Raw genomic sequence first — 12,865 nt, forward strand, 5'->3', positions numbered from 1 at the left:
TAATGGCTTATTTCAGTGTTGGTGGAAAATGTTTTGAGTATTAATCTTTTTATAAAATTTTTTTTTATTCAACACTATCTAAACAGGCAGGTGACCCCTTTTCCAAACCCACCTGTCCTTTACAGCACTGACTTCAGTCGAACAAGTCAGTGTCTTTTGTGTGTCCATGTAAGCTAATGTTAGTTAGCACAACTGCTGATCTTCATAATAATTCAGTCGGCACTCCGCCAATTTTTATATAGACAGTTTAAAAAAAAAAAAAAAGAAGATCAAAATCAAAGCACCAGAATCAACACTTTTGTTTTCTTGTTTTCACTTTTGAGTTCTTCTTCCCTGTCAAAACCTGCCACCTACATAACCCACAATGGAATTGGACTGCTGAAATGTCAGTGTTCTGCTAGTAGCGGCTAATGTAGCCTAAAGCAGACATGTCAGAATAATGGATTTGCAGAATTGTGTTGACACAAGACATCCAGTGATAACTGAAATTATGATTAATTTCAAACAGTTAAAACACATCTTTTGCAGCTCAACGATTGCTTATTTCTACTAAATTATTTTATATGTGAGTGAGAGTTGCATTCAAATTATAAATTGCCACTACAACACCAAAGTGCAGCCACTTTCTCTTGAACACTTTATTTTACAGGTGGATTTAAACATCTGAGGCTAAATGAGTCCAACATGGGGACACTGAGTTGACTGGGCTGAAAGGAGCTTTGACTCTACCAGGACTGTAATTTTTCTACTACAATACAAAGGTATGCCATCAGAACATACAAAAAATATAATCACATAGATGTTAAACATATAGAGGTTTTAGTTGTACTCTAGTGATTTAATATGACACTTTAAAGTTGGGTGACTCACAAGAGACTTATTTTATTTTTGTCAAACTCGCGCAAGCAGAGTCAGAGATATCCCTTTGGATTTCAGTGTGGTTCAAGCTCCAAACTCACTGGATCATACACTACGCCCCTAGTTTGTGACTGTGGCTATTTGATAAAAATGTGTAGTCTGCAGCGATTGGTCAGGTGTGTGCAGGGTTTAAAATTCTCTCTCAAGTCATTTTACATGTGTGCAACAAAGTGCAACACAGGGCAGCATACTAAGATATTTAAGTATGCTTTTTATATTGTATGTAATTCGCTTACCGATTTTTGATTACTTGCTGAGACCTATCATCCATCCCGTCCATATATTTTCCACCCCTTACCCAGGGGTCATCTCACTGTGGCAGCAGGCTTACCATGGTTGCCCAAACATTCCTCTCTAGCCACGTCCTTCAGCTCCTCTTGGTAGTTCCCAAGATGTTCCCTGGGATGTGTAATCCCTCCGACATGTTCTGGGTCTACCTTGGCTTGTGTCACCTTGCTGAAGACCAGGACTCACTTCTTGAACATCACAAATTTCATCACTGAGGGGAAGACACATGCTAATGTGAAACCAAATGTAGCCTACGACTCTCTGGAGGTTGGATGTCAGCCAGCATGTATTAGTCAGGAAGATTCTCTAACAGTGGTTCCACCAGTCAAACCCTGCTGTTCCTTGTTTCCATGCTGAAGGAAGAACCTTCATGTTGTTTCCTTTTCTCCGGATTGCAAGCTAGTTTATCTGTGTAGCACATTTCAACAACACGGCAAAGTGCTTTACATAAAAGCAACATAGTGCAATATAAAATGACATTGAAATACAATGAAAACAAGATAAAACAGGAGAGTAAACATATTAATCCAAAGCCCCACATTTGATTTAATAAAAGGCAGCAGCAAAAAGTAACATCTTCAGCCTTGAATTAAAAGAACTGAGCGTTTCAGCAGACATGCAGTTATTTGAAGATAGATGGTGCATAAACACTAATTGCTGCTTCTCCATGTTTACCTTTGACTCTGGGGACAAAAAGCAGACCTGCCCCTGATGACCGTAGAGGTCTGGATCAGAGATGTATGTTAGCCCTAAACCACTGAGTGCTTTATAAACCACCATTCATATTTTTAAATCAATTCTTTGACAGACAGGCAGCCAGTGTAAATACCTCAAACTGCTGGAATGGAGAGAATAAAGCCAGATTATGAGTGCGGTGAACTGATGAATCTTTTTATAGAAAGAATGTGGAGGACTGCTCACTTTTGTAAAGCTGTTTATGTAACAGCAGACAGCACTGTTCCACATGAAAAGCCTTGTTACAGCATCACATCTCAAACTCTGTGGCTTATAGCATTTTACCCTGCTACATGAAAACAATTTGTTCAGGTTTCATATTATAACAAAAGATGACTTCCTGTGACCTATAATACTAGAGCCTGTTTGGTTTGACCAAGCCAGATTAATAGGTTAGTGAGCTAACCTTTGCTTTACATTATACACAGATTGACGTCAAAGATGGAGCATCTGCGAAGGCACCCACAGCTGTCTGAGGGGATGTTTTGAACAGTACAGCTTGGCAGAATCACAGACAGTAACTGGAGCCAGAAAATCCCAATTGTCTGCAGCTCAGAAGGTACAAGATATGTTGTGAAAAGAAATCAAAAGTTCTGCTACACAAATTTGTAATATCTTTTGTATAATTTGACCTCTTTGGGCCTTGGACAGTTCTGATTTACATGAGCTGTAAGCCTTAAATGTTTAAGAGTTAAACAAAGAAGAAACTTTGAATACTGTATTTCTCTCTGTCTGTATATTACGGAGGAAAATGAACTTTTTCCATGATATTCAATTTTTTAGATGAACCTGAACAATCTTAATTTGAAAAGTAACTACTAGCATGGATGTTCTCATTTAACTCTGTGCCAGAAAGATAATAAGCAATGTCAAAAATATTCCTCTAAGAATGAGTCAGTCATCTAATTCAGTAGAGACTGCTTTTGTCACATTAGAAGTTGCATTTTAATGTTTGAAAACACATTCATGCCACCACCAGAGATACACGGAGTTGACTAAAAATGATCCTTTGTAATTAAATGGAGCTGTGGTGACGTCAGGAGCAGACAGTCGTGCTACTGAGGAGCAGAGACTTCACCTGAGGGGAGAAACCAAACTGACACAGATCACAACTCTTCAGGAAAGAAAAGGCCAGCCAGTGACTTGGTCTAATCTTTATATACATGATAGTCACCAGTTACAATACGTATATTTATATACTACTAACACAGATAATACAGGTACTCAACATGTGTTTCACTGTTTTTTTCTTCTTTTTTTTTTAAACCTAACCTGCGTGTTGAAGAAGAGCCAATCATGGGGTTTGTCTTCATGCCTTCAGGACAAGAAGGAGAGGGCTGCTGTCCTTGACCAATCACAGCCCTCAGTGATCTTATACCCCCAACCCCATTCACATTACATTTGAACAGAGTGCACAGGTCCAAGAGTCCAAACTCCAGGCAAACTTTTCAAATTTACACAAACAGCTGAGGGACGCCGATACAACTGAAAAGCTCTGCCTCTCTTCATCACATACTTCACATTAATTTTTCCATATCATTTAACTAGTTGACCACAGACGTCTTACAGGAGGTGAAGGAGTGTGTGAAGTGAACTTTACCATAGGCAGCAGATTATGACTTCTATTCTCTATAGGAAAAATAAATAGGAAATTGACTACAGAACCTTAGCATTCATGCTCTGTGACCTTTCAAGTATGGCTGACAGAACTGTTTTGCTGCATCCTTCAGCAGAAGACAAACCCTCAGAGAGCCTTTTAATGCAACATCATTATTGCTTACAGAGAAAAAGAAAAAGCCTTTTTTTGTGTGTACAAAGACACACAGTGCAGAACCATGGAGGGCCCTATAGTTAGACAGTGGTTATGGGAGAGCAGAGCTGAACTTCTGCTTGGTTTCATCATCAGGGGAGCGAAAAATCCGACTCAGAGGAAGCTTTAGTGCAAGCACAGCGTGTGTGTGTGTGTGTGTGTGTGTGTGTGTGTGTGTGTGTGTGTGTGTGTGTGTGTGTGTGTGTGTGTGTGTGTGTCTGTGTGGGAGGGGGGTGGGGGGTGCGAGTTTCTCGAGCTTAGGTAGAGGATTTACCAAAAGAAATGATGGTAAACATTTTTATTGCTCATACAGTGACAACTTCTGGCAATTTGCAATATGATGAGTAACACTGTATAACTATTTCACAGGGTTTTGGTGAGAGCAACCCGTGGATCCTTGTCACTGAGCACTGTTCTTGGTTGGTACAGCGCTCCCTCCAATGCAGCTTCGCAGCTGAGCTTCACATCAACACCTCGGACCTGCTGTGAAACTACACCAGTGATTTTTTTGGGGGGGGGGTCTAGCGCTTCACTGCACACAAGTACAACATGCTTTTCCTATGGCAGCACAGAACTGCCAGCATTTAGAAAAAACACAACAATAAAAGACATTGTTATAATGACAAAGCATCTCAAAATAACCATTCTCCTTGTTTAAAAAAGAGAAAAGTTAAACTTGTCATTATAACAAGATCCTGAGGAAATTCTTTCTTCTCTAGAGTTTCCCACCCTGTGTGATCCATGTAAAATATCTAATCGGTGATCTATAAGACGGGCAACGGCAACACAGCGCCTCAAAGTGAAGCCCAGACTCCGTTTTAGCCAAACACCACAGCAGCTCAGTTCACTCGTGTTCCTCGTCTCTCTAATCACCCACTAACACCTGCAGAGCTGGAATGAAAACCTACAAAACTACTGATATTTGATTGGCAAGATGTTTTTTTTTAAGGCTGGTGCTGATAGAACATTTTAAATTGAAGCTGCAGATTGGAGATACAGTATTCTAAGTTGATAATTAACATCTTTATGTATGTTTTCCCAGGATTTTTATTCATGTCAGGGTACAAAAGCAGGGTGAGACAGCTGCTAGGCCACCACGGGACACTACATCTCAACATTGGTTCAACGTCTTTTATATACTTTAGCACCTCTTGAAGGCAGAGGCAGCGCTTATAAATGGACGCCTCTCAAGAGGTTCAATAACATCACATCCTCCCTTCCATGTCAGTTTGGTGGCGGAAGATTTTTGTCAATATTAAGTCAATATCTAACCTGACAGTTGGGGCTCGTGGAGCATAGATTTAAACCACTGATTTACAAGACAGATTCCATATATGTACACTCCTCCAGCACTCACTCAACTCACAATTAGTATTCATAATATATATACGCATCTGTGAATATTTTAAATGACTTTGATTTCCACTTGTTTTCTGATACTTCACTCATCGTCTTCGGGTATCAAGTAACGCTTCTGGAGACAGTGACTGTAGTGATACTTCCACAAAGGGATCCAGTGGCTTTAGTTTGTTGAGAGTCTCCACAGTACATTCCTCATAGATAGATGCCCCCCCGGCAAGAAGAATCTCCCAAAGAAACACCACCTCATGTCGACCCACTTCATAGAGTCTCTGAGGACGCTTTGGGACATGAGGTACATTCTGCTTCACTGGCAGTCTGATGCTCATCACTAGACAGTCCACAGGATGGTTACAGGTGAGTGAAATGAAACAATGGAGCTCTCACTCCAAGGTGAGTCTCCTGTCTATACCAGCAAGACTGAAAGGGGGGAGGTGATGGGATGCTGTCTGATGAATCACCTGTTTTGAAATCATCATGAGCCAGTGACTGGGTCAAGAAAATGGAGGCACGATTTACAGAACCTGGTCATTACTATAATATCCTGACACTTGGAAATTCACGGCATCAAACAGATTGGTGAATGACGATGTTACAATGCTAGGGAATGTTAATGCGTCTAAATGACTGTTCAGTAAGCCCCACCCCCAAACAGTGATTATTCAATCACAGTCTAAGGAACCGTAACTTGCCACGACAGGTCAAACTATCAAAATGGTGTGCATGGGACTGTAGTAAGAGCGATACTTGATATATATTTATTTGCCTTACCAAACACAAAAACACAAGAGACAAGTCTACGGAAATATTAAGCAGTGCGTTTGTCTGCGCTAACGCAAGTGGCAGACATTAGCATGTCAGGCTAAATATCTTACTACCTACAGTACTTAACAGTAAGTTAAGTTTGTAACAATAACGTAAGCGCTACTTCTAAAGCCAAGCAGAACATCGTTAGCTAACTACATTATTTTCGCCAGCCCAATTTTACTTGAGACAGCATTACATTTGCCAAACACCTTGGGTGTCATCCTAAAAACCTTTTATCTTCTAACGTTAAAAATTACGACAACATACTGTTTTAAAAAATAAACATAAATCTCATAACCATCATAACCTCTATGTTGTTTGTCCAGATTTGTTTTCCCAAAGCTAAGCCTCCCAACAGGGTTATTTCAACTTGTCTGATCTTACATAGTTTTACCTTATCATACTGTACTGTACATAATACTGGGGATAACTAGCTCTACCCTGAGTACATGATGCTGCTCCTTAACTTTCACGTGTCTTGCATGGAACATCAGTTACTGAGGATGCTAGCCTGGGACTTCTGATAGCCTCAGTCTTTTACCGTTTGTAACTGCATTTTTAAGACTCTTTTACCGGGTGTTTGTTTCAAAATCAACCAGGACACAGATTTTTTAACCACCTCATGCTGCTAATGCTAAAAGGCTTGCTAGCTAGTATAAAATATGGTAGCGTTAGTTGTTATTTCAGACTGGTTGCCGGCCAGAAATGAGATGCTGCTTTTGTTTAACGTCTGTGTGAAATCAAGGACTCATTGTTTCAAAAATGTGTAAGAATTTTTAGGGGTAAATCTACCACTGTTGGGGGGGGGGGGGGGGGGGGGGCTTAAAGAACAGTCAATTGCTCCGACAGCAAATTAAATAGGCACCAAAGTTGATGGTAACTGGGGCATTTTACTGGGGCAGTACTTTGAAAGTTAAAGTGACTAACAATCAGGGTAAGGGATTTTGGGGGAATGCGGGTCAGGGTTTACCAATGATTTCCTAGCAATTGTGTTGTATACGGTAGTATATGGTCATCAAGTATGGTTAGATACAGTAAGTTAATGCTATTATGTGTATTCAAAAGAAAGTTACACAAGTTAAAGCAAAGTATTTTCCACATATCAGTCTCACCAAGTTTATTTGGTATGGGTGCTTTTATATTTTATCATATAAATCAGTAGGAGGATTATTATTTGATGATTACATAGAAGTATGGTTATGAATTAGCATTAAAATTTATAGAATTGATTACCTAACATATTTGGTTTTAAGAGATATGAAACCAATGAATATTGATAGCAAACTGGCTTTTATGCCAGGTGTTACAGACGAGTGCAGTCTCATGAAAGGAGGCATAAAGACTTGAGTTTGAACATTCCTGTGGCTTACTAACGTAAATGAAGGTGCAGCACTGTCAGCGGTGTTAGACAGCAGAGAGGGGGCACTCCCTCTCTCATTGTTTAATCTAAATCAGATCAGAGAAAGATCCAATTATAAAGGTGGTGTGTGGCCATTGGAGCCAGCCTCAGGGATTACTCTGACAATGGGAGCTATCTTGCATTTGGTGATGACTGGCAAGTTTGCTGTATGGTGTTGTTGCACAGGGGCTGGTACCACCACGACTTTATTTACAGATAGAAAACGCTCGTCCCCTTAGGCTACTGAGGCACAAAAATGTGCAAATGTCTCTTCATGTTATTTGAGGGACTATGAATCTAAAAGGACATTTTGGGAAACATGCTTATTCACTTTCTTGATTCTTAAAGAAATTTTTGTTACCACTCTTGAGTCTGTACAAGAATTTGAAGCTAATGTACAGCCAGCAGCTGCTTATCTTAGCTTAGCATAAAGTCTGGAAAGAGCTCGGTCCACCTACAAGCCCCCTCTGAAGCCCACAAATTAAAACAGTATGTTGTTTGTTTAATCTATACACAAAAGGAAATGTAATATTCACAAATTGTTGGCTAACAACAAGATCCCTGTAAAAGGTTCCTAATTATGCATTTGATTGCTACATACATTCTGCTAAAAACAGCTAATCTTTTTACCTTTAGAAAAAGCCAAGATAGCTGTCACCCCTGCTTCTGCTGTATATGCTAAGATAAGCTAATCAGTTGCTAGCTGTAACTTCATATTCAGCTTAGAGACATGAGTGGACTCAATGTATCTCTTGGTAAGAAAGTGAATATACATATTTTCCAAAATGTCAAAACAATTTATTTTAAAGTGGCTTTTAAATGTCTTAATATGACCCGACTAAAAGCGCAACCCAGACTGGTCCATAAATTTATTGAATCGTGAATATGTGTATAAAGGAAGTTGGCTTTAGTAACACATATGGAAGGCACGTGTTCTGCAGCAACATTAAATGGTTTGCACTTATCAAGCCTGCTGGAAAATACTTCTGTTCAATGGGTTTCGTGTAAAAGTAAATACACTTGGAATACTTGCAATAGCTATGTGGCCCATCAACAACTTTAACAAAAAATATATATTTTTAAATACCCCTCCCCCTCCAAAAATCCAGGAGTATATCCTAATCTGGAATACTGGACTACATGAAGCATTTATTCAGGTAAGTGACTGCTAATCTTTTTTTAATCCAGTGTTAAGTGCTTTTATCTGTAGACAAATTGTAGCTGGATAATGGCTGGGTCATTGACTGTATGGGAGGGGAAGGAACAGCATGTGCCTTTAGTCCCAGAAACCAGGAGCGGCAATTGTTCTGGCCTCCTCAATGAACTATATTCACCTGCAACCAGAGTATTGCTGAGGGGGACACAGAGGCGAGCTAGGGCCGTTACAGCTTAATTTAATGCTTGGTCGCTCAACATTTTCAACAGCAAGACAAAAGATGATGTGTGTCACCTTAACCTGCGTTTATACCTGGGCAACATTAAACAGAAAGCAAGAGAAACGATGAAGCTGAGTGATTATGCAGTCAACCTCTCACTTTGCTGGTATGGCTTAGAAGGCTGTCCTTTCTCTTGGATGAGTCATTAAGTTATGATACATACAAGTTTTACAAGCTCAAATGAAGGGAGATCTTAATGCTGTGGTACATTTACAATGATATTTTAGACAAGAGTGTCCTAGAGCATGATAGATTCATCAGCATGGCCAATATTTTTGGCTAATATAAGAATAACAAACTGTAGTGGATAGTGTTTGTTTATTTAATATCTAATTTAAGGGATCCTTCTAAAAAATGTTTACGGTTTTAAAAAACAAAATCTGAGGATATTTTCTTCCTGTCCAAAATACATAAATTCTGTCTAAAGACGCTGCCGAAAGTGTGAAGCGACCAAGCATAAGTTAAACTTAACCATGTGTTCAGACTGAAGGCAAGTCCAATAAACACTTAGGCTCCAGCTAGCTAACAACACGCACTGAAAGTATGACTGTCCAGAGTTCAGCCAATTGATATTAACTTGAACTCCAGTTGTTCCTGTTTTTGCTCTCTTATCCCTGTTCCTGAAGTAGAGTCACACAGCTCAGGATAGTTAACTGTGTCTGTTCTTGTCCTTTACTGTCTTTTCACAGACTTTGTACAACGGTACAGCTTCAGATTACTTTCACTTTCGGTCTGAACACATCTTTTTAACCTGCATTTCCAGATCTGACTTCTTGTTGACTGATCTATTGTCAATGGAGAGGATGCTGTTTTGCTCTTTACCTGCAGCATTAAGGAGCAGGGCTTGTGTTTAGTGGGCCACCTTACATATGGAAACATTTCGGCTTAGGACAGAGAGCGTCACTCCTCCAACAGATATTCGATAATCACGTAACGACTGCAGGAGCCACAACTACCTACTATCAAAGAAAGACGTGTTGTTGAAGGCAGAGGTGGGTGGATTGGTGGGTAGAGGGCATTGGAGCAGGACTGAAATGAAGGAGATGGTTTGGTTTGAGGTCACCTCTTCAGATGGTGGCATCGTGGGGCAGTTGAGGCACTGCCACTCCAGGCCTCCAGTTGGAGTCGTGCTGCCTGTAGCGCAGCAAGTGGCCGGATGGGAACAGGCCTAGCAGCTCCTTGGATGTGCCTGGACACCTCCGGCCCCACCGGCGACTACCATAACCGAGCCTGCGACTTTGCCTCACTACCTGGCCTAAGATCATGGCTGTCTGGGGCCACAGTGGGTCCGTGAAGCTAGAGATGCTGGCCTCCTGAAAAGGTATACAGGACCTGCGCCTCAGTTGGCGTTTTTCTTGGTAGATGTGGGAGGTTGTGAAGAGGTCAGGGCTAAAGTTGAAGCAGTGTTGCCGTGAGCCCTGGTTCAGGGAGATGCGGCCCTCCAGCGACGGCCCCAGCAGGCTGAGGCTAGTTCTGTCCGTGAACGAGTCTGTTCGGTCTTCATAGCCGAGGTCAGCGGGGGCTGAGCACTGCTGAAGGGGCCAGCCTCCGCGACCCTTCCCCCCCATGTCCGCAGTGCCGCCTCCCTCGCCACCATCGCGCTCTACTCTGACTGCCTCATCCTCATCTTCCTGTTCCTCTGTCTCCGCTACTTCCTCCTCCTCCACCTCTCCCTCCACCACACCTTCCTCACCATCCTCTGTGCCAGTGGTTGGTGGGGAGCGTGGGTCCCGCAAGAAGACCACTATGACCGTGATGTTATCACTAGAGCCCGCATCACGTGCTGAGGCCACCAGCTTGTGGGCTACCATGGTGGTGTCTCCGGTGTTCTCCTGGAGGTGGTCACTAACCACCCGCACTGCCTCATCTGGACTCACTGTGTCCCAGAAGCCATCACAGGCCAGAATTAGGTAGTCTTCTGTACCATCCAATGGGAAGATACCATGGTCTGCATCACCACAGATGTAGGGCTTGTGCTCCGAGTCGCCTGTCAACACAAGTAACAGTTTATTCTGTTAGGGCCTGCTCATACCAGCATTCATGACAAAATATAATGTATTAATAGATATACTACATATGGTGTTGAGTACTGACTAAATTAACAGTTTACCTATTGCTCTGGATACAGATAGACTTCCGTTAACCCTCCATGTGCCAAACCAGATTACACAGCCTCCCAGAGCCTCGATCCTCTGCTTCTCATCCTGCAGACAACATATGGAGCACAGTTGGCTTTAGTGGTGCGCATAATGGTGATGGCTGTACAAAACCATCTCACCCTGCCCATTCCCTGCAGCAACTGACTCAGTGCAGTGCATGGCCTGCCTCTATAGTGCACTTAAAGTCATAGCCCACCCAGTCCCACTATTACGGTGATATATTAATACAGGTGCTGGTAGACAGTGCTGCAGAATTTTGACTGAAAATGTACAGCGAAGGTTCAAAAGAACAGGAAACATGCCGTGACGATGAAGGATGCTACGCCTCGTTGTTCCTTCTTTGCCATAGGAAAAAAATTGTGAAAAGTAATCATAAATGTTTCTTGTTTCTATCTTGTAATGCAGAATTTACAACTGCACAGTACCAACAAAAAATTGGCTGTAGACAGTGGGGAGTATGGTGATTCATTAGTTCTTGTACAATAATGAACATTAATGTCTGTAAACTTTAAAGGAATAGTTCAACATTTTGGGAAACACTTATTCGTTTTTTGTCGGAGAGTTAGAAGAGAAGACGGATACTGCTTTTCATGTCTGCCAAGACATAGTCTCACATAAAACAGCACATTTTGTGGTTTCTATGCTTCAGTTTTTGTATAGATTGCAAAAAAACGATATACATCATGTTAGCTAGTGAGCTTTAGAGCTGCTGGTATGTGGATTTTGTTACCTTTAATCAGAGCCAGGCTAGCTGTTACCCCCGGTCTTTGTGCTAAGCAAAGCTAACCAGCTGCTGGCTTTAACGGACAGACAAGAGAGTCATGTCAATCTTTTTATCTTTTTAACTCTCGAGCAGAAAGTGAATGAGCACCTTTCTAAAAAAGTTGCTTTTACATTTACTTACATGTTTAAAGCTTATGCGTATACAAACTCTGAATTTAGTAATTTAGTATACCACTAATGTAATACCTTGATAAATGTGAGCTAAATGGGTTATCTCTTTCTACATTCTGTAGAAACAGTTTGTGATTATGTTTGGTGCGAATGTATCTTGTTTAAAACTATGTAGACCACAAATACAGGTGTCTGTTTATTCATAGAAAATACTCACAATTGAAATACTTGGGGATAAAATCCAAAGATTGCAAACAAACTGATATGCAGGAAAATCCATTGGATTTATACATCAAACACGATTGAACCATATGGACCATATTACAAACTGTTTTGTTTTGCCATAGAGCTGTTAATTAAACTCTAATGTAATTGAACCTTTATTGTTGTTGGATTGGATTTGGATTGGATTACATGATATTGGAAAGTGTTGATAGATATAAGCAATATTAGCATCAATTTGCTGTTGTTTAAACAGCCTCTTAACATAACCGAATTATGGAGGCATATAGGGGACTATATTAAAATGATAATGTAAACCTGGAAATGAAAATGTGATTCCACAATAGCATTATAATTTTCCACATATATATCTGTCATTTGAGTACAAATGAAAATGAAAATGCAATAATCCAATTTGCTTTTTCATTTCCACATACTTGAATGGGCATCCTATGACTATATTAAAATGAAAATGGAAAAGTCGTATTTAGTGCAGGACTGTATTGTATTGCATTAGATAGTAAACATTTTACGTTTCTGGTGTAGTTGGTTATTTTAAATGAGCTAATATGTCTTTTTAAATCCAAGTTCCAAATCCACCAATTCGCCCAAATTCATCACTTTCAGCTATTTTTCTTCATTCAAGTTATGCGTTTGTGCCAGATGGTGTAATGGTGAGTGTGTTACCTCTCTGTCTGGTTTATGTGGTTTCATCAGCTCCACAACCTGTCCTTTCCTGACCAGGATGACCTGGGAGTCTCCCAGCCAGGCCACATACAACATCCGACCCCGCAGGAACGTCACCACGCCTGTTGTGCCACAACGCAGGTGCTGCCAA

The 12,865-nt window shown here is 40.9% G+C and overlaps 1 protein-coding gene across 1 annotated transcript in view; it reads right to left on the minus strand.

Annotated features, from left to right (window-relative positions):
- Positions 1–3,079: 3,079 nt before the first annotated feature.
- ppm1e (protein phosphatase, Mg2+/Mn2+ dependent, 1E) overlaps positions 3,080–12,865 on the minus strand; it is a 45,397-nt gene continuing 35,611 nt past the window's right edge. The window contains exons 6-8 of the mRNA XM_038709219.1: positions 12,715–12,858; positions 10,863–10,956; positions 3,080–10,739 (exon numbers count right to left, since the gene is read on the minus strand). Coding sequence (XP_038565147.1) covers positions 9,820–10,739; positions 10,863–10,956; positions 12,715–12,858 — 1,158 coding nt within the window. The 3' untranslated portion in view covers positions 3,080–9,819. The remainder of the gene's footprint in view (positions 10,740–10,862; positions 10,957–12,714; positions 12,859–12,865) is intronic.

The sequence above is a fragment of the Micropterus salmoides genome, unplaced genomic scaffold (assembly GCF_014851395.1).
Source record: "Micropterus salmoides isolate LMB-PRFRI ecotype aquatic unplaced genomic scaffold, ASM1485139v1 Ms_hic_scaffold_9, whole genome shotgun sequence".
Lineage (NCBI taxonomy): Eukaryota > Metazoa > Chordata > Actinopteri > Centrarchiformes > Centrarchidae > Micropterus > Micropterus salmoides.